The sequence below is a fragment of the Eleutherodactylus coqui genome, chromosome 1 (assembly GCF_035609145.1).
Source record: "Eleutherodactylus coqui strain aEleCoq1 chromosome 1, aEleCoq1.hap1, whole genome shotgun sequence".
NCBI lineage: Eukaryota > Metazoa > Chordata > Amphibia > Anura > Eleutherodactylidae > Eleutherodactylus > Eleutherodactylus coqui.
Window position 1 is genome coordinate 73,128,532 of NC_089837.1, and position 18,641 is coordinate 73,147,172.

At 43.6% G+C, this 18,641-nt stretch overlaps 1 protein-coding gene across 1 annotated transcript in view; it reads right to left on the bottom strand.

The window, feature by feature from the left end:
- The window catches only part of GREB1 (growth regulating estrogen receptor binding 1), a 101,404-nt gene that overhangs the window by 15,498 nt on the left and 67,265 nt on the right, over nt 1–18,641 (bottom strand). Inside the window, exons 21-29 of the mRNA XM_066597185.1 lie at nt 17,799–18,382; nt 14,919–15,021; nt 12,491–12,649; nt 11,673–11,815; nt 8,970–9,131; nt 8,566–8,770; nt 6,280–6,454; nt 3,028–3,246; nt 708–843 (exon numbers count right to left, since the gene is read on the bottom strand). Coding sequence (XP_066453282.1) covers nt 708–843; nt 3,028–3,246; nt 6,280–6,454; nt 8,566–8,770; nt 8,970–9,131; nt 11,673–11,815; nt 12,491–12,649; nt 14,919–15,021; nt 17,799–18,382 — 1,886 coding nt within the window. The remainder of the gene's footprint in view (nt 1–707; nt 844–3,027; nt 3,247–6,279; nt 6,455–8,565; nt 8,771–8,969; nt 9,132–11,672; nt 11,816–12,490; nt 12,650–14,918; nt 15,022–17,798; nt 18,383–18,641) is intronic.

Here is an 18,641-nt window from a genome sequence, read left to right on the forward strand (position 1 = left end):
GCGTGTAAAAGGGCCTTTGGTAGCTGTTTGCAGATCCTAGCATGTGGGTTGAGCTCTGCAATCAGCTCCATTCTTCTCACAATTAGCTCCATTTTTCTCACAGGGGCTGTTGGTAGAATACAATGTAATCTCCAACTCCCGTGCAGAACACAGCATGCAGTCCCTGTTATCTCTCTCCGGCTGAACTATGGTTTTTAAGCTCACCTTAAAATCATCGTTCAGCTCGAAGAGTGAACAATGGCAGCGTTTACATGCAATGATTATCACTCATGTGCTATCGTTTGAACGAATTTTGAGTGATAATCGTTGCATGTAAATGGGCCTTTATTCTACCCATTTAATTTGTTCATTGTGCAAACAGGTCATATCATCAGTAGTTTTTTTTTTTAATAAATCCATAACAATTGATTAGTCAATGGCATTAGGTATGCAGACTTCCAAGCTGGTAAGGTATTTCTCAGACCTGTAAGTTCCATGACCGACGACTACAAGCACAATCAATCTAATATGACTGCATGTTTGCAGCTCAGCCCTTAGTCAAGTGAATAGAGTAAGCCACAATACCACATACCGCTTTGCTCTGATAAGGCTCCCTTAATGTGCTGCCAGCTACTTTATACACTCTGCACTTCTCTTTAAACTGCTGTTTCCTAAAAGTCAAATCAGGTGATTATAGCTGCAAGCGCTGAAGTTGTGATTGTCCTTACTTTTGGTTTAATGTGTATAGAGCGGTGTCCTCCGACTGCAATCTGCTTCTTCATGACACTGAAGCGATTAAAGCGACAGATGAGCAGCCCAGAGCTGTTCACTCGCAGATTGAAGTCAACATCATCACATGTGAATCTGAGATGGGAAAGGTACAAACATGTTTATCAATCACGGGGAAACTCTACACCGCTACCATCTACCAGAAAGTGACTCAAGACCTCGAAAGATAAGACTGTTACCGACCATCATGAATATTGACATACAGTCATATATTACAGTGAGGCCTCATGGAATGCTTAGATACCAGAACAGGAAATATTGGGATTTAAAGAGCATGCCACCTAAAATTCTGAAGTTAAAGAAGTATGTTTTAAGGTGGTTCTGTTCTGTCAAGTTAAAAATTTTATTCTGTCACTTTTTTTTTTATTTAATGTGACATAGGGGAAACAATGGGACAACCAATATGGCTGTCGTTAAAGTTCCAGTAACCGCTAACTCTGCAGGAGTAAGCATGTCTGCGCATTAGCTTAGCGTTGCATGGGACAACTCTCCTCTGGGCAATAGAGCGAATGTAAGCGCTTTAGAACATTTTTTCTTCCCACTGGTTCCCAAAAACACATATATATATATGCGAGTGATCCTCGACTGAATAGTCCCTGCTGGTCTTTGAAAGAACACTCGCTGTTACGGATTTGGTCTTCGAAGCTCGCAAACTCACTCCAGCACCAACTGTTCATTCGAATCAGCCCCGCAGTGGCCACTCAAAGACCACTCACATGTATTTATTTGCTTTGAGTGGATTTGGCAACCAATGAGCGTACACTGGGGAGGGATTGAAATTTCAAATACACACCCACCAAAGAACCCCACGCCTCCTAACTATTGACTAATGATATTACAGCAGGGTAAAGGCTCCCAACAATTCATTTAGCGATCGCAAAATTGCAAAGCAAGTGACCAGCAATTGGTCTGTGAGAAGCACACAGATAACAGTCGTTCGTATGCTTCAGCAACTATTTCAAGTAACTATTCAGACTAATAGTTGTCCTGTGTAAAGCCACCTTTACACGGACAATCCATTGATTTTTATAAACACTGTGTAATACCTCATTTGCCCTGTGGTGGAGCTGTAGGGAAATAGTACACTTGCTGATAGATTGCCTGAAATCTGTGGAGCAATCTCTGGGATTCCCACTAGCAGGACAACCTATGATCAGCTTGTCGTTGGCGGACCCTTCTGACAAAAATGGATTATCCAAAGAGGACAACCACTTTTATGTTCAGTCACTCTGTAATACCATTATTCAAACATGATTTCCAGCAACCTTAGTGACATGCATGCATTACCTATGGCCAATATACTGTGTTAGATTCATTGTGCTATCTCATAGTTTTCATGCTACCATGATGAAACTTTACGATGGGTTTCTATGGTCTCCAGGTGATCCTAACCTAATTATACTCTGCCAATTAGGGTTCAACAATACTGACCCAAGGACTAGAGTCACCAAATGAAAAAAAAATCTGACCACAACTACTTCATAGCTATTGGCCCCCTCTAGCTGTTCTCAGTAGGTGCCACATCTGAAGATAAAAGATGGTTGCCTCTTTCACAGACAATACCAATAGTATTTTTCTACGTATTGATAATGCTGGGACTAGTGATGAGCAAGCATACTCGCTAAGGGCAATTGCTCGATCGAGCATTGCCCTTAGCGAGTACCTGCCGGCTCGAGAGAAAAGGTTTTGGTGCCAGTGGCGGGCAGGGAGCTGCGGGGGAGAGCGGGAAAGAACGGAGGGGAGATCTCTCTCTCCCTCTCCCCCCCCCCCCCCCCCCCGCTCCCCCCTGCTGACTGCCTCAACTCACCGCTCCCCCGCGCCGGCACCCGAACCTTTTCTCTCGAGCGGGCAGGTACTCACTAAGGGCAATGCTCGCTCAAGCAATTGCCCTTAGCGAGTATGCTCGCTCATCTCTAGCTGGGACTCATTTTCACTACTGCTTACTATGCGCTCCGCCCTTCAGTGCTCTGGCATTAGGGGCTCTGCAAAACAGTGGGACGAACGTCTACAAATAGCTACATAATGTAAATAAAGTCTGCAAGATTGATGCTGTTGTTGGCATGGGTACAAGGTAATTACGTAACAATGGCGACTTCTGGCTCTATAAAATGGAGGGAAATTAAAGTTAACACTTTGTCTGCCAACAGAGAACTAAACAATATTACTTTGGTAGGAAGAAGATATCCATGAAGTCTTTGATTGCAAATGAAGAATGGTCTGGAGCCATGTATCATCCATATACTCGGGCAGCCCACCTACCTGTTTTGGTTGTACTGTACATCACGTGTCAGGTCCACATTGAGTAGAATGAAGTCATGCAGATGACAGCGGGAGAAGGGTTCCATCTTATCTACACCTTTAGTCTTATTTGTCCATTTACCCATCCCAAGCATAGCATACTGGGGAATGTTCTGCGTGGCTTCCATATGCTTTAGTACATAGTTTAAAGACACGTTCCTTTCATGCCAGGAAAAATCCCTGGAGGATGATCAGAAAACACATAAGTCACAACTTGGAATGTCGTCTTTTCTATTTTTCTTATCATTTACGCTTTTTCTTATTGAGATCACCAATGTAATCGAGTACTAGCCCCCCTCTAGCATGACTCTAAACACCGGGCTAGTCATGTTGCCCTTGTGATTCTGCATCCATGTAGTCATATAACAAAATCATGTGACCATATTGACCTACCTTCGTGCAATTGTGTATACATCACATGTACTTATACAATGTGGTCATGTGATAATGTCACAACATGAAAGTAAAATCGCAAGGCGTGGCCAATGTTTTCAGTGGGTGTGGTTTCAGACACTGGCAAATGGATAAGTACCTTGATGATTAGAGATGAGCGAGCACGCTCGGATAAGTCAGTTACGCGAGCGAGCCTCGCTTCTCTCGAGTAACTGCATTCTTGTCTGAGCATGCTCGGGGAAGGCGGGGGGCGGCGGGAGGTAGCGGAGGAGAGAGTGAGAGATCTCTTTCTCTCTCTCCCCCCCGCAACACCCCACCGCCCCCCGCTCACTCCTGCCGCCACCCGAGCACGCTCGGACAAGAATGCAGTTACTCGAGAAGAGCGAGGCTCGCTCGAGTAACTGACTTATCCGAACGTGCTCGCTCATCTCTAATGACGATCCTTTTAATTGCAACTCCACCCCCACAATCATATACATCTAGGGGAATGAGATCTGTGCTGCTCTTCTGCAAGCCCCTTGCACTGTACCAGTCAGTTCTTGGTACCCCTTTGTCACTTACACATTGTATAATCCATGCAAACAACACCGTAACCTCTAAGGATGGATAGATCTAAACTACATGGACCTCTTAGCATGAATTGGTAAGAATACGGAGATGGTAGTTAAGTGCAATGAACCATGAATGTTTAGGTCTTCTGTAGAGCTAAGATGGCCATAAATATAGGGTATCTGTCGGAATGTCACCTACTGATCCTGATTTCCCCCTTAACCTTGCTTGGGTTAAAAATGCATGCTATTTTCTGGAGGAACAAACAGATCAGACATAATTTAGAGGTATCCTAAACACTAGTAGACATTTGGCTCCAACTTTGTTTTACTTTCTTAAAGTGGTTTTTCCACTAATGACATTTATGTCTGATCTCTGGGGATTCAACCGCCAGGACTTCCAGTGACCCCGACATCTATGCATCCTGGGTTCTCCCTGTAAATGAAGTGATGGTAACATAGTAACATAGTATGTAAGGCCGAATGAAGACAATGTCCATCTAGTCCAGCCTGTTTATCCTCCTGTGTTGTTGATCCAGAGGAAGACCAAAAAAAACAAGAGCAGAAGCTAATTAGCCCTTTTGGGGAAAAAATTCCTTCCCGACTCCCTAATGGCAATCAGACTGTTCCCTGGATCAACCCCTAATAGTTCCTATATACCCGGATGGTGTGAAGCATGACCGGTGCTCCATTCACTCTTATGGCTTAGAGGGAGATTGCCGAGCGCATGGTTCTCTTTCCGTCCACTAGAAATAAATGGTCAACTTGATTTGTTATACCTTTAATAAGCAATTAACTCTTATACTAAATGTACTTTGATCTCTTGGCCAATTTGCGATATTTACAAAGATAAATGTGAGCGGCTGTAATTTATTTTCATGTCCGCTGAGGTCATTTTATCTCAGAACTGGAAGAATAATTCTATACTTAGAGGGCGGTGAAGATAAAATAAATTTACTACATTGTGGTAAGAGAATGGAAGTAATTAGATTTGGGGTGGAATATAAGAATCAATGTAGTCAGGGGTCTTGAGGGTCTTTGTGCAGAGTTCCTGACTTTAAGACATTCTTATAATTTGAGTCACATTATAATAGAGATGATATCTCGTAATTAACCACGGGCAGAACTACTAACATTTGCAGTGAGATGTAAATAAATAAGACAGAGCTCTGACTTTGCAGACTACTAGTCTCATATCCGCTTTGTGGCATAATAAGCACCCCATACCCTTCCTCTATTTTTTCACATTGCCCATCATTCCTCTTGCTGAGCTCCTGAGAGGACAACATTTGTTACAGAGGCTTATTTATTGAGACAGACAGCTGGTATGGGGGCTTTTACACGGAACGATTTATCGTTCATATGAGCAAACGTGCGAATGATGACAGAGCTAGAAGAAAACGACTCAAAGAGCGGTATTTAAACCGAACGATTAGCGAACCAGCCAATGATGATTTTCATGCTTGCGTGAAATGAACGATAAGTAAATAAATTATCGTTCACCGTTGGCCGTGTTTACGCTGAACGATTAGCATTCAGTTTCAAATAACCAAGGGATTTTTTTTTTATGATACTTGTTCCGAGTAGAAGCACTATAAGACGCTAGTGGATGCATGGAAATGAATGGGCAGCGCTTAACGCAAGTGCTAGCTGCACAACCTAAAACAAAAAAGTAATACTCACCAAGCCGGTGCTGATCGGGTCCCCGCCACTGTTCTCCGGAGCTCCAGGCAGGCCGCCGGGCACTTGTCAGCGCTGATAGACCATCTATTGCTGGTGACGCGGATTGAAATCCCTGCCTCCAGCAAGATATTGCTGTGATTGGTTCAGGAGTGCAGATTCAGCCCATCAGAGGCGGCGCTTGATGCACCAATCACAGCCATTCATTTGAATGAATCCATTCAAAAGCAGAGAACTTACTAAACTCAAAGAGGTTATCCGTCAATTTAAATTTCTTACCGGAATGCATTAGCGGTGATATAAAGAGGGCCTTGCCTAATTATTTTAATGAGTCGACAGGCCATCGCTCTCCTATGACATCTCTAACAATGGAGGTCGTGATACCACATGACTTCTTGTTGGAATGCTACTGTAAGTGGAGGGATTTGACTCTACACATTCCGAGAAGAAATTTAAATCACCGGATAACCCCTTTAATAAAGCAAAAGTATATGGGGCTATACATCGAGATCAATTCTAGTATAAGATGAACAGTGTATTGTCACACTCTCCTAATGGTTATACGGTAGTGACTAGTGAGGCTTTTGAGTACCTTGGATGATCTCCCGTGACTTTAACATCCACGGAGTTCCACATGACACAAGAGTCATCAGCTATGACTATGAAGGGCCACACGTCCTGGTGGCAGACTCCCAGCTCGGCTTGTCGGTTCCTCTCCAGCTCCAGGTTATGAAATGACAGCTCCTTGATTAGGAAATGAGCCGCCCCTAGAAATTACAGTAAACAGGATAGTTTGCAATTATTAAGGATGTCTGTCAACACAGCCTACCATTATATATCATGTGCCACTAACAGATAAATCTTATGCTGCCTTTTTATCTTCTTCAGTGCTCATATTTGCTGGAAATACATGTTTTTGTGCTTCCCACGTGGTATGTTAACACTTTCCAATCCACTGTCTGACGTCTGAAGACATTATGATTCAAGGCTGTGCAGCTCCGATGTTGGAAGACGTCCATCGGGGTTCTCTTACTGTATATTGCCAGCCTCTCTGCTGTCGGAGCCTATCCAACGTGTCACCTCATGCAGTACTGGCTTTAGCCAGCAGATAGCGCCATTGTATAACAGCAGAAAAAGAGTAAGCCCCCTAGGAAAACCAGGATACAAATTGGATTGGAAAGGGTTAATCCGTACTGAATCGTTTGATTGAAGATTCCAATGCAGTGTGTAGCTGAAGGACTGCACCAGCACTGCACTTCATGCTTTGGCGCATGCACAGTGACATCCATTCAGCTTTTCCAGATACAATGATGTCATGCACATGCACTGAAGTCGGAAGTGCAGCACTGGTGCAGCCCTTCAGTTACACATGGCATCTCCAGCTCAAGGGAATCAACAGCCTGGTGCAGGGTGCAGAGGAAGTGAGTCCAAGACGAGTTGGCCAATGCAACTGCCAATCGGTCAGTTCAGTAATGATTTACATACTATACAGATATTAGATTTCATCCTTTGTATGTTTGGGGCTGGCATTGCATGTGCTGTAGGCGCTGGGTGTCAGAGGAGGCACCAACAAGCCCCTCTGTCTTGGCCGGTATATTAAGATCCAGGGCTGGAACAGTAATATAGTAAATCTTTGCCTTCTTGTAGAAGGAAAGCCTAGCTACGCCACTACTATGGCATCCCTTACCCAGAGGTTAGCAGAGAAGTGTGCATTTCAGCAACTGCAAAATAGAACAAGTAAACAACAACTGCTCCGTGTGAAAGCAAGAGTTTGTACACTTTACACTCAAGTGGATGAAAATGAATGATTTCAACTAAAACAAGTTTTGAATGGGTAAAATGGGCTGCCGGCAAGCACTAGAGTAATTTTCGGGGAAGGGCTTCAAATATAAGCTCTTCCCTGAAAACCATTCTAAAAAGTGTAAAAAATAAAAATATATATATACTCACCTCTCTGCAGCTGCCGGGGCTTAGCCGCGTCCAGCCAGCTCTTCTCCTGAACTGCTCTCAGTAGTATTCAGCAGAATGGGCTGCCTCTGATTGGCTGAGCACTGTGACCAATCAGAGGCAGCACTCACCCATTCAACATAAGACCCTGTGCCTCTTTTGGGGCAAAAGTTAAACTGTGGTACTGTCTAATAGTTAGACAGTGCACAATAAGGGTATTGTTACATGGGACGATTCTTGGGTGCTTAAGTATCCGGCAGGCATCTCAACGATTATCATTTCTGTCGTTTTACACAAGAGCAATAATCGCTCACTGAATGGAGGCACAGCACACCGGAGTCTCTACCTGTATTCAGGGTAAACAGGCAGTCATTCATACATGAACGACTGCCTATGTACATAAGACAGTAGTCTTTTGCTTTTTAGGTAAGCTAGGAACGATTCTCACTCACTTGCCCTATCGGGGCCCATGTTTATATGGGACTACAGTCACTTGACAATCTTTAGGTACGCCAAATTTCTCACAGTGACTCTACAGAATGATAAATCTGGAGCATTTGTAGACTGTATAATCTATGTTTAAACCACCTATTAGTGAGTTAAATTTATGCCAAAAACTGCATCTAAATGTTAGCACAATTTTGCATGTTTAGGTCGCTCCCCCTTTTCCACAAAGCCACACCCCTTTGTTAGACTTGTCTAAAAAAGTGTCCAAATCTCCAAAAGTGTTTAAAACGTATCCTAAATGTGGTGCAAAATATATTAGACAGTATTTTTGGTGTAATTTGCCATAGTAAACGGTCAAATTCTCAGAAGTAAATCTGCCCCAGTGTGTCCATTTCAGCTGCAGTGTTTCTTTATTGTGGGAGGTATACTTTAAATTTCTTTAAATTCTCAGTTGGGTTGCTGGCAGTGTCTACATAGTACTTACCCACTCCGGAACTATTAAAAATACTAGGCAGGACCAAAATTATGTGGTTTGGCCAATATTTTTTATAGATGGTCATTTCGTATTCTTTGACAACTAGAATATGCAGATGGCTGCTGCCGTCCATGGCATGGTACAGGTTGAAGAGGCCGTGTTCATGACGCCCTGTTGTCGGGGTGAAGATTGGACTTTTCACGCTGTCAGTGTTCTAAAGAGAAAGTAAAGAAGAAAATGCTAATTAAGATAGATAGACAGACATGAGACAGACAGACATGAGACAGACAGACAGACATGAGACAGACAGACAGACAGGAGACAGGAGACAGACAGACAGACAGGAGACAGACAGACAGACAGAAAGGATTTTTTTCCAACATTGTTAAGTAAACCCTCCGCTTCTCATGTACCTTGTCTGAGATAATTGGCAGCCTCATGCTTTCCAGCTGGCCCCCAGGTTGGTTGAAGACAAAGTGATGCTCCTTGGATTTCGGTATGATGAAGTGAAGCTGGATTTCCTCCCCCAACAAGGAGTAGGAAAATGCAAATGCATGTAACGATGACTCGTGCATCTAAGAGAGAAATCATTAAAAATGTTCCTTAAAACAATTTGTTCTACAATCATCTCCCCTACTGACAATCCCTGTAATATGAACATTGTTAAGGCTACGGTCACATGGGGCAGAAATCCCGTGGAATTTTGCGAGATTTCCGCATCAGAAATGCGGAAATCGCGAGTTTTGAAGCGGCTTGTCTGCCTGTATTCCGCTGCAGTCATCTCTCCACATAGAGAGGAGAGAGTCCGCAGCAGAAACAGATGATACAATTGACATGCCACGGATTTGAATTCTGCGTGGCATGTCGGTTTCCATGTGGCTTGGCTGCAATGGACTGTCCACAAAATGTGGACGAGATTTTTGCAAATCTTGTCCACTTTCCTGCTTAAGCTCGGGTTTAAGATTGTCAGCAAAATTTCAGTGTGGTAACAACGATTTGTGAATTTTTTTCATACATTTCCAGGAAGAATATCAGAGCAACGGCACAATACATAGTTCTAAGAAAAATACTCCATAATTGGGAAATTCAAGTATTGACTAAAAGAGACATGTCAGGAGAGGAAACCTGTCATCACCTTTATTAGAGTAGTAAATATGTAGCCATCTTGTATGCTTCAGCCTGCCATATCATATTGTTGACATTTTCCTTCATGAGAACTTTGCAGATGTACATCTAGTACAACCTTGCTTGATCAGTACTTCCCATACGTTCAGTACTTTGAGACAAGAGAACCAGACTACACAACCTTTGTGCTATCAGCTCCAGTTCTCCAAGACATGGCAATTTTACAGAAGTCTCATGAGAAATAATTCCAATCGGCCTGAGAGAAGTCCTGCCTCTAACTAAGATGCAGAAACCAAAAAGTGGCAACAGTACGCAAAATACATTTACCATCAGAGGTATGCATACCTATAATAAATACTCTAACCACATTAAATAATGCAAGGTTCTTGGTTTAACGTGCATCTATAGATTTCGATTGAGAAATGCTGACCAATTTTATCCCTTTTTTGCCTCTAAGATGTCACTGTTCTTGTTTTTTAGTTTTAATAACCAATGATAAATAAGTAATAAATTCTACTTTTCAAAAGTGAGGCGTGTTCTAGCATCATAGCAAAAGTGTCAGGACTCGGGGTCCGGAAAACTGGAGTCCCTGAGAATACCCGCAACCCCTGTCCCTACCTACTTGATCCCCTGGGCTAAGCCCCATGGCGACAACTGGGCGATGATCCCTACACTCACTAGGGAAGGGAACATCGGGACTAACAAACAGACAGACACTGGAACAACCAACAGCAAGGAGAGTCAGACTATTCGGGTCGGCAACGAGAGGGTACGCGGTACAAGAGGGTCAGGCAAAGGCAATATCAAGTTCAAAAACAGGGAGTCAAAAGTCAGGAGTCACAACAAGAAGTACGCTGGTGTAGCAGGAAGACCAAACTAACACTGGCACTGGAATGCAGACACAATAAGGTTTAAATGCTGTCAGAGCTCTCGCCCCAGCAGCTGATTGGAACGGGGAGTCAGACAGCAGCTGAGTGCACCAAGCAGCACTGGGTAACCCGCCTCCAGCCCTGCAGGAGGCTGGGAGGAGACACATGCCTGGTTGCCATGATACCGAGGATGCGGCGCGGGGCAACACCCACCGCGTCCCTAGCAACTCGGCAGCAAGGAGGAGCTCGGCGGCCAGGGGAGGTGACGAGGACCGGGGCTCCCCTGCGCCACACAGCAGCAGCCCCTGTGACAGGACCGGTGGTGAGGGCACAAGGGACCTGCGAACCGCCGGTCCTTACAAAATGTCTTTGGATATATACTTCTGCTTATTAATTGAATAAACAGATTACTTCCAATCACATACAATGTGTGTGTGATTTGTATGCTTCTTTGAGTTAAAATATGATTAATTTGGATACCTAAACAAATGACAATTAGCAAATTATTGATCTGAAAGGTAAGGGAACAAGGCACTCAGTGAGTATGAAACACAGCTTCCTGGACTCTCCATTCCCTTACCTTTGAGTCCCATAATACAGTTTATGGGTCTCAAAGGTGATGACTAGAGTTGAGCGAACGAGCATCAAGCTCAACGAAGAGTTGAGCTGGATGCTCGTTCGAGTATTAGCATACTCGATGGTGCTTGCTCCTCGAGCGAGCATCACGCCATATTCGACCCCGCCCCAATTTTGGCCCATCCCCACCTCTGACGTCAATGCGCACGTCAATGGTAGTTTATGGCTGGCTTGGGGGAGGAGAGAGAGAGAGAGAGAGAGAGAGAACACGAACACAGGAGAAAAAAAAAGCTCGGCAACCGGTGGGTCCCATACAAAAATGCTCGAGTCTTCCATTGAAGTCAATGGGGTTCGTTATTCGAATAGAGCTCTCGAATTTTACGAAAAGCCCGACTCGAATAACGAGAGCCCAAGCATTTTGGTGCTCGCTCATCTCTAGTGATGACAGGTTCTCTTTAATAACTACTACACAGTGAGGGAGACAAATGTGCCATACAGAACATTAAAATATGCACTTTGCAAAATTAACAGTTGTTGATGAATTACCTGAAATCTGGAGTTGTACCCCATATACTGGTGGCACTGCTCACAGTGGTGGTAGGTATTATATGAGGCATATTTAGACAGTCTCATCCGTGTTGTTGGGCGCCGTACATAAACGTCTTCATGTTTCCTATTAGTTGATGTATCTGAGAACAACAAGTAAAGGTGTAACGAATGTCATCATCATAAATAATATACTGTACTTTGCCTACACCTGGGTTATGATGACACATAATAAAGCTATTAACATTAGCGGTAAAATATACATAGCTAGTAGCGAGCCTTTGTAAGGGTGGTGGGCTAAGTGTGGGCCTAAGGAATGTGGCCAGTCAGTTACCCTAACCAACTAATGATCAGCAGAGACTTCTTAGACTTCTATCCACCGGTCAGACACCAGCCGATCAACTGATTGTGCTCCACTGTCAGTGCTGCAATACACAGGAGTAGGAGTGGAAACAGTTGGCTCCGACCATTATGTAGTGGCCGCACTTGTAATTGCAGGCACAGCGCTTATTAAAATCAATGAGTGCTGTGCCTGCAATTACCATTGCCTGTGTATTGCGGCGCTGACAGCAGCTGCCCGATCAGTTGATCGGCTGGGGTCCTGAGTGATGGACTCCAGTCAATCAACTATTGATAACCTATCCTGAAGACAGATCATCTATAGTTTTGCGTGGAAAACCCCTTTAATGCAAGTTGTGTCTCGCCTCACTACCTCGCGAGTCGCTCAGCTTGTTTTACACTAGGACACAGGGAATAATAAGTAAAGACAGAAATAGTACATGATGGTGTTACTAGTCATGGTATTTATGTTGTGCTACCTTCTTGGATGAACTTCTGAGACTCAGGACAAATCACACTCGCGTCTTCATATTTGGGGTCATGCAGAATGTAATCAAAGTCCATTCTCTTAACCAAATCCACATTTGGCCATATGTCCTGCGGCTGATGGAAAGGTTGCTCAGGCTGGGATTTTAGGCCTGTAATACAAATGATACTTGTAAAATAAATCTATTTTGAGCTGAAATCGTCATGAATATTGGCAATGAATGTGCACTAGTGGATGCAGATGGTGTATGAGTCAGATATGGAGTCTATAATGTGGTAGGAACAAGTGAAAAACCACATATCTACAACTGAGGACATGTACAAAAAATGTATAAAATATATACATTTAAAGGGGTTGTGCAAAGTTATACATTTATTCTCTATCCACAGTATAGGGAATAACCTATACTGATCGTCTGGAGTATAACCGATGGACCCACACCGACCTCGAGAACATGGATCCAGTCAGTCCCCGAGCGAGTGCAGCTTTATTCACTTCGATGACACTTCGATAGAGATTGCAGCAGTGCTTGGACCTAAATGCATGGAGTGGAATTGTACCTGCTTGACCTCCTCTCCATTCACTTGAAGACCAATTGGATCCCCATTCTCCCAGCAGTCGGAACCTTACCGATCATAAAGATATCCCATTACCATGGATAGGGAATAACTTTATATCTTGGCACAACCCCTTTAACCCATTAGGGACCAAGCGCCAATAGTAAATATACGGCGTGGGATTAAAGGTCCTGCTCTTGCATTCTATCAGGAGCAGGTCAGGTTCTTGGCTGTCAGACACAGCTGAGGACCCAGAGGAGAAGACAGAAGCAATTTGTAACCACTTCTGCCTTCTTTTTTGCAGGCCACATAGCGATCAATGAGTGCTCTGTATGTAGATAATGCAGGAAGTGGCAGTGCCGTTTCCTGCATTGGACCTAGTGACCCTCGGCATGTCAGCGTTGCAGGGTCTTAGCAGACCCAGATCAGCTTTGTTAGAGGCTATTGTCACACTAGTGGGATGCTTTACCCTGTAACTGGGGCTCCTATGGATGCTGTGCCTATGGATGGTCCAGTTACAGTGGAAAAGTGTGAAATAAAAAAAAATACAGTGTGAATGACCCCCAGAGGTCTTATATGGCTTCAGAGGGGACAAGATGTTAAACCGTTTCCATATCCCCTCTGTAATCTGAGATTATACAAATTATGTCCAAAATAAAATGACAAACCCATTCTTGTACTTTATTTTAATGAAAATATAATAATTTTAAAAATAAAGAACTATACATTTTAAGAAAATCTTTTTTTCCTTTTTGTACACATTACCTCAAATGAAATGAAAAACTGAAAAAAATTCTGTGAAAAAAGGTAGAAAAATTAGTCCTAAATGTGATTTAAGACAAAATGCAGCAAAAAGAAAGGAGTCAATAGATGGATACTATTATAATCTATGGGTAATGGCTGCTGCTGTATTTGCGCTGTTTATAACGTATGCAAATTTTGCATGCGTGATAAATACGCAGTGAATACAACCCATAGATTTCAATGGCTTTGTTCACATGAGTGTATTTTGCATGTGCATTTCCGTTGCACAAAAAAATATGCAGCACGTTCTATTTTCCTGCATTTTATGCACAAAAAAGCACATAACAACCTAATTAAGCTTTGCCCATTGAAATAAATGCAAGTACACTTGAATTTTTTTTTGAATGCGCAAATACGAAGTGCAAATATATGCACACGTACAAATGCAACGCCTATCGCATAAATATGCAGATGCAACACGCTTATGCCCATGTAAAGCCAGCCTTAGGCACTTCTTTAATGAATCAATTACCCATGAGCGTGTGCATTTTCACGAATATTGCATCAATGAATAATAGTCACGATTGCGTCCCGAGCTTAATTAGTGTTTTCCCATCTATGCACACGGGAGTATGGCGGAAGAAAAACGCAGCAGCGAGGAAATTCTTTGCTTGGCAGAAATCCTTGGCTCATGCCAAAAGATTTGCGGGCCGGTGGGGGGCGGCGGGGGAGAGCGGGGAGGAAAGGAGGGGTGGATCTCTCTCCCCCCCCCCCCCCCCCCCCGCTCCCGCATGCTCACTCCTGCAACTCACCGCTCGGCGGCCCCCGAATCTTTTCTCAAGAGCAGGCATGTACTCGAAAATGGCAATACCGCTTGGGTATTTTGCCTTAACAAGTACGCTCGCTCATCTGTAATAGCCACGTAAAAACGCTTGTGCTAATGAGGCCTAACAGATATGTCATGAAAATCTTATGATGTATCCATTACGGATTTCTTTAATGTGGATCTGACAGTTTGATCCAGAGCCCGGGAGTTCTGCTGTTGATTTTGATGTGGATCTGCGTATGGATCTAGTGGATTTGTGGTTCTATGTAATATGTGAGTGAAGGCGAACTCACTGATATTAATCTCCTCCTCATCGTACACATCCACCTCCGTCAGCCTGATGAGCATTCTGGACAAGACGCTCAGGAACTGGAGATAAGCACCCGTCTTCCCCACCTAGAAGAGAGATTAGCAGTATATTACGGTTGTGTCACTGCGGACTGCGATAGTGGAGGATCAGAAGACATAAAGACACGATAGCCGGCATACTAATAATATTTATCAGCTTGCAGGCGTCCATTAGGGATTCATTCACCATATGTTCTGCACTAATTAAACACATTTTTAAAGTTCATTAAAGCCCCAGCTGGAATCCTACAGTTTGTTTGTGAGTATAAAGGCCCTCCGGCACACGGGATTTTTCCAATTTCCTATCTGCCTTCGAAGTCAAAACAAATGTAGCCTTCGCAACAGCCATAACTTTTTTTTTTTAATTTTCCATTCACATAGCCATATGAGGGCCTGTTTTTTGCAGGACGAGTTCTATTTTTTAATAGTCTCATTGAATGCACCATTAAATGTATTTAAAAAGGTAAAGTGGGGGGAAATGTAAAAAAACACAATTGCAACGTCATTCTTTGGGTTTTGCTTTTATGGTGTTCACCGTGTGGAAAAAACAATGGTAACCTTATTACATGGTCAATACAATTACAGAGATTCCAAATTTAGATGTTTTTTTTGTTTTTTTTTGCTTTACTGCTTTTTAAAAAAAATTAAGAAAACGTTAAAAAAAAATTGTTTTGTGTTGCTAAATTCTTAGCTTTATAACTTTATTATTAACCCATTAATGGCTTTGCGTGAGGGACTATTTTTGCATGGTGAGCTGTAGTTTTTATAGGTACCATTTTGGGGTGCATAAAACTTTTTGATCAATTTTTTATTCAGGCCGTATTTACATGAGTGCTTGCAGTTTCGTTCAGCGATAATTTGACGATATTTCTAGTGATTTCCCAACGATTTTGATACTTGTCCAATTAGCTTTTGCATTAAAAACATGCAACAAGATTTACTTACGTTTCGCAAGTGGTTCTAATAGTAAAATGCTAGAAAAACGCATCGCTCTCGCACGCAGATCACACAATGTATTTTTTTCGTGCTCCCATAGGACATAATGTGTGATTCTTGAAGAAGAATCACCCAAAAATAAAACACACTGTGATTGTTCAATCTCGGATTAGCAGTCCAATGGGCGGATTCAGATGAGCGTGTTTTTTTCCCCCTAATACTGCCATGATAATCATAGCCATATAACGGGACAAAACCGATCTCTATGGGACAAGACCACCTCTTTACTCGGACATGCTTTGTAACCCCGGGAGAAGATAGGACCTGCCCTATCTTCCCCACACGTAGTTAAACTACATGCAGGGAAGATCAGACAGCACCAATCTTTCCACTGGAATAACCTCGTTCAGGCGCAACTGCGCTCCGTGCAGCCAAGCATACTTGAGCCTATGGCAGCCTGAATAGGCCCCAGGAGCAGAATCGTAAGAGTATTAACCCATTAAATTTAATGAAATGCGTGAAAAAATCAAGAAAAAAGGATCGGCGCTCCAGGAAACACTCCAATCCGAAAGAGCTCAAAGATCAATTTAGAATCTTGTATTCTTAAATATGTAGACGCGTTTCGTCGATGTTAGCGCGACTTTATCAAGTACATCAAAACGCGTCTAAATATTTAAGGTTAAAAGATTCTGAATTGATCTTTGAGCTCTTTCGGTTTGGAGTGTTTCCTGGAGCGCCGGGCCTTTTTTCTTGATTTTTTCACGCATTCGGTTTTATGGTCGGATCCCCACCCAGGGGTGCGACAGGCTGGGGCTAGCTCCCCCCTTTTACTACAGGGGTGAAGAAACATAGACGTGGACTTCCACTGGTTGGATTTATACGCATCCTAGGACGTGGAGGTGTGGGGTGGGTGGCCCACTCCGGGGCCATCCCACCTACACCGGGTAAGTCATTTCTATATTTGTCTACACTTTTGGTTTGAATCAAAATCCCAGTGGGCTGGAGCGCTGTCCTTATACGTTTTTTTTTTCATTGAATTTAATGGATTCTTTTCCAATGCAAGTTCTGACCATATGGGAGAGAACATGCGTAGCAATATCGCCCTTGCAAATACGGCCTCAGTTTCCCAATCAGCTAAATGGTCACCCGTGTTATGCCTTATTCACGTGGTATGAAATCTATACAGGAAAATTCCAGCGTGGATTCACATCATAATAGTAAAAGGAATCTGAAACAAACTCAAATTTCTGCTGCATTCAATGTGGCAAATCTGCACGCGGATTTACCGATATGGATTCCACGTCAAGAATGTACATGCCAATAGTTTGTTTTTAGCATGTCTAATTCAGATGCCTACTGAATAGAGATGAGCGAGCGTACTCGCTAAGGCGAACTACTCGAGCGAGTAGTGCCTTATGCGAGTACCTGCCCGCTCGTCTCTAAAGATTCGGGTGCCGGCGGGGGAGATCGATGAGTTGCGGGAGTGAGCAGGGAGGAGCGGGGGGGGGGGAAGAGAGTGAGAGAGTGAGATCTCCCCCCGTTCCTCCCCGCTCTCCCCCGCCGCTCCCTGCCCCCTGCCAGTACCCAAATCTTTAGAGACGAGCGGGCAGGCACTCGCATAAGGCACTACTCGCTCGAGTAGTTTGCCTTAGCGAGTACGCTCGCTCATCTCTACTACTGAACTTTCAATGGGAAACAAAAAAGGCGTGGAATTCATGCAATAAAAAACGTGGTTCCACCAAAGCAAGATCCGCTGGTTGTCAGTGATTCTCCCCTTTGGCCATGAGCTTGGTAACCCCATTCATATGACATCCATATACCCTTACAGAATTGTAATTTTTCCACATTTTAGACCATCACAAAACACAATTACAGGTTTTGGTTTATACCTGCGGTGGTCCACTAAGCAGCAGTCTCCTCGGATGGAAGGTGTCCATTCTACCCTCACTGACATTGCAGTAGTCCATATGGCTCGGTTTGGATACCGTCCATTGGCGGTAATACAGAGACTGCTCTGTGCAAGTCATGACTTTACTTAACAGTGGTCGGAAAGAACTGGCCCAGGAGACGTCGCAGTGTGGAAGAAAAGATGATGACTTGGAGAGTCCGCTGCTGTCGGTGGAGGTGATGATGTCATACACCAACTTGGGAAGGAACACCACAGGCGGCTGTTTATAGGCTTTAGCCATAGCGCACTGTGAACTCTGTAGGGCAGCTCCACTCTGAAAGCAAGACGATGATGTCGAAGAGGGTGTTGAAGCAGAGCTTGGATGGTTCTTCACAGTGTTACTGCTGCTGTTGCTGTCCGGTTGCTCACAGATGACTGCAGATTGTTTCTTCGCGTTATTAGCGGGTGGAGATTTCCACTTTTCTGCAGAACAGTCCTCACTGTTGGAGACTCTTGACTGTTGTGTTGGTTTGATGTTGTCATCCACTGTTGCCAAATATGACGACTCGCAGCTGGCAAGAGAACCTAATAATTAAAGAAAGTTTTTTTAAGTTAAATTGAAAATAAGAACTACCCTGAAAATAAGCCCAACCCTGATTTTTCAAGATTTTCGGGAGGCTTAAAATATTAGCCCTACCCCGAAAATAAGCCCTGCATTACATAAAAAAAGAAAGGAATATATTACCTATCAGGTTGGTCGAGGTCCCTCCCACTGCTCTCCGGAGTCCCGATGCACTTTTTGCAGTCCTCAGCCGCCTACAGAAGATTACTTCCTGGTTATCGG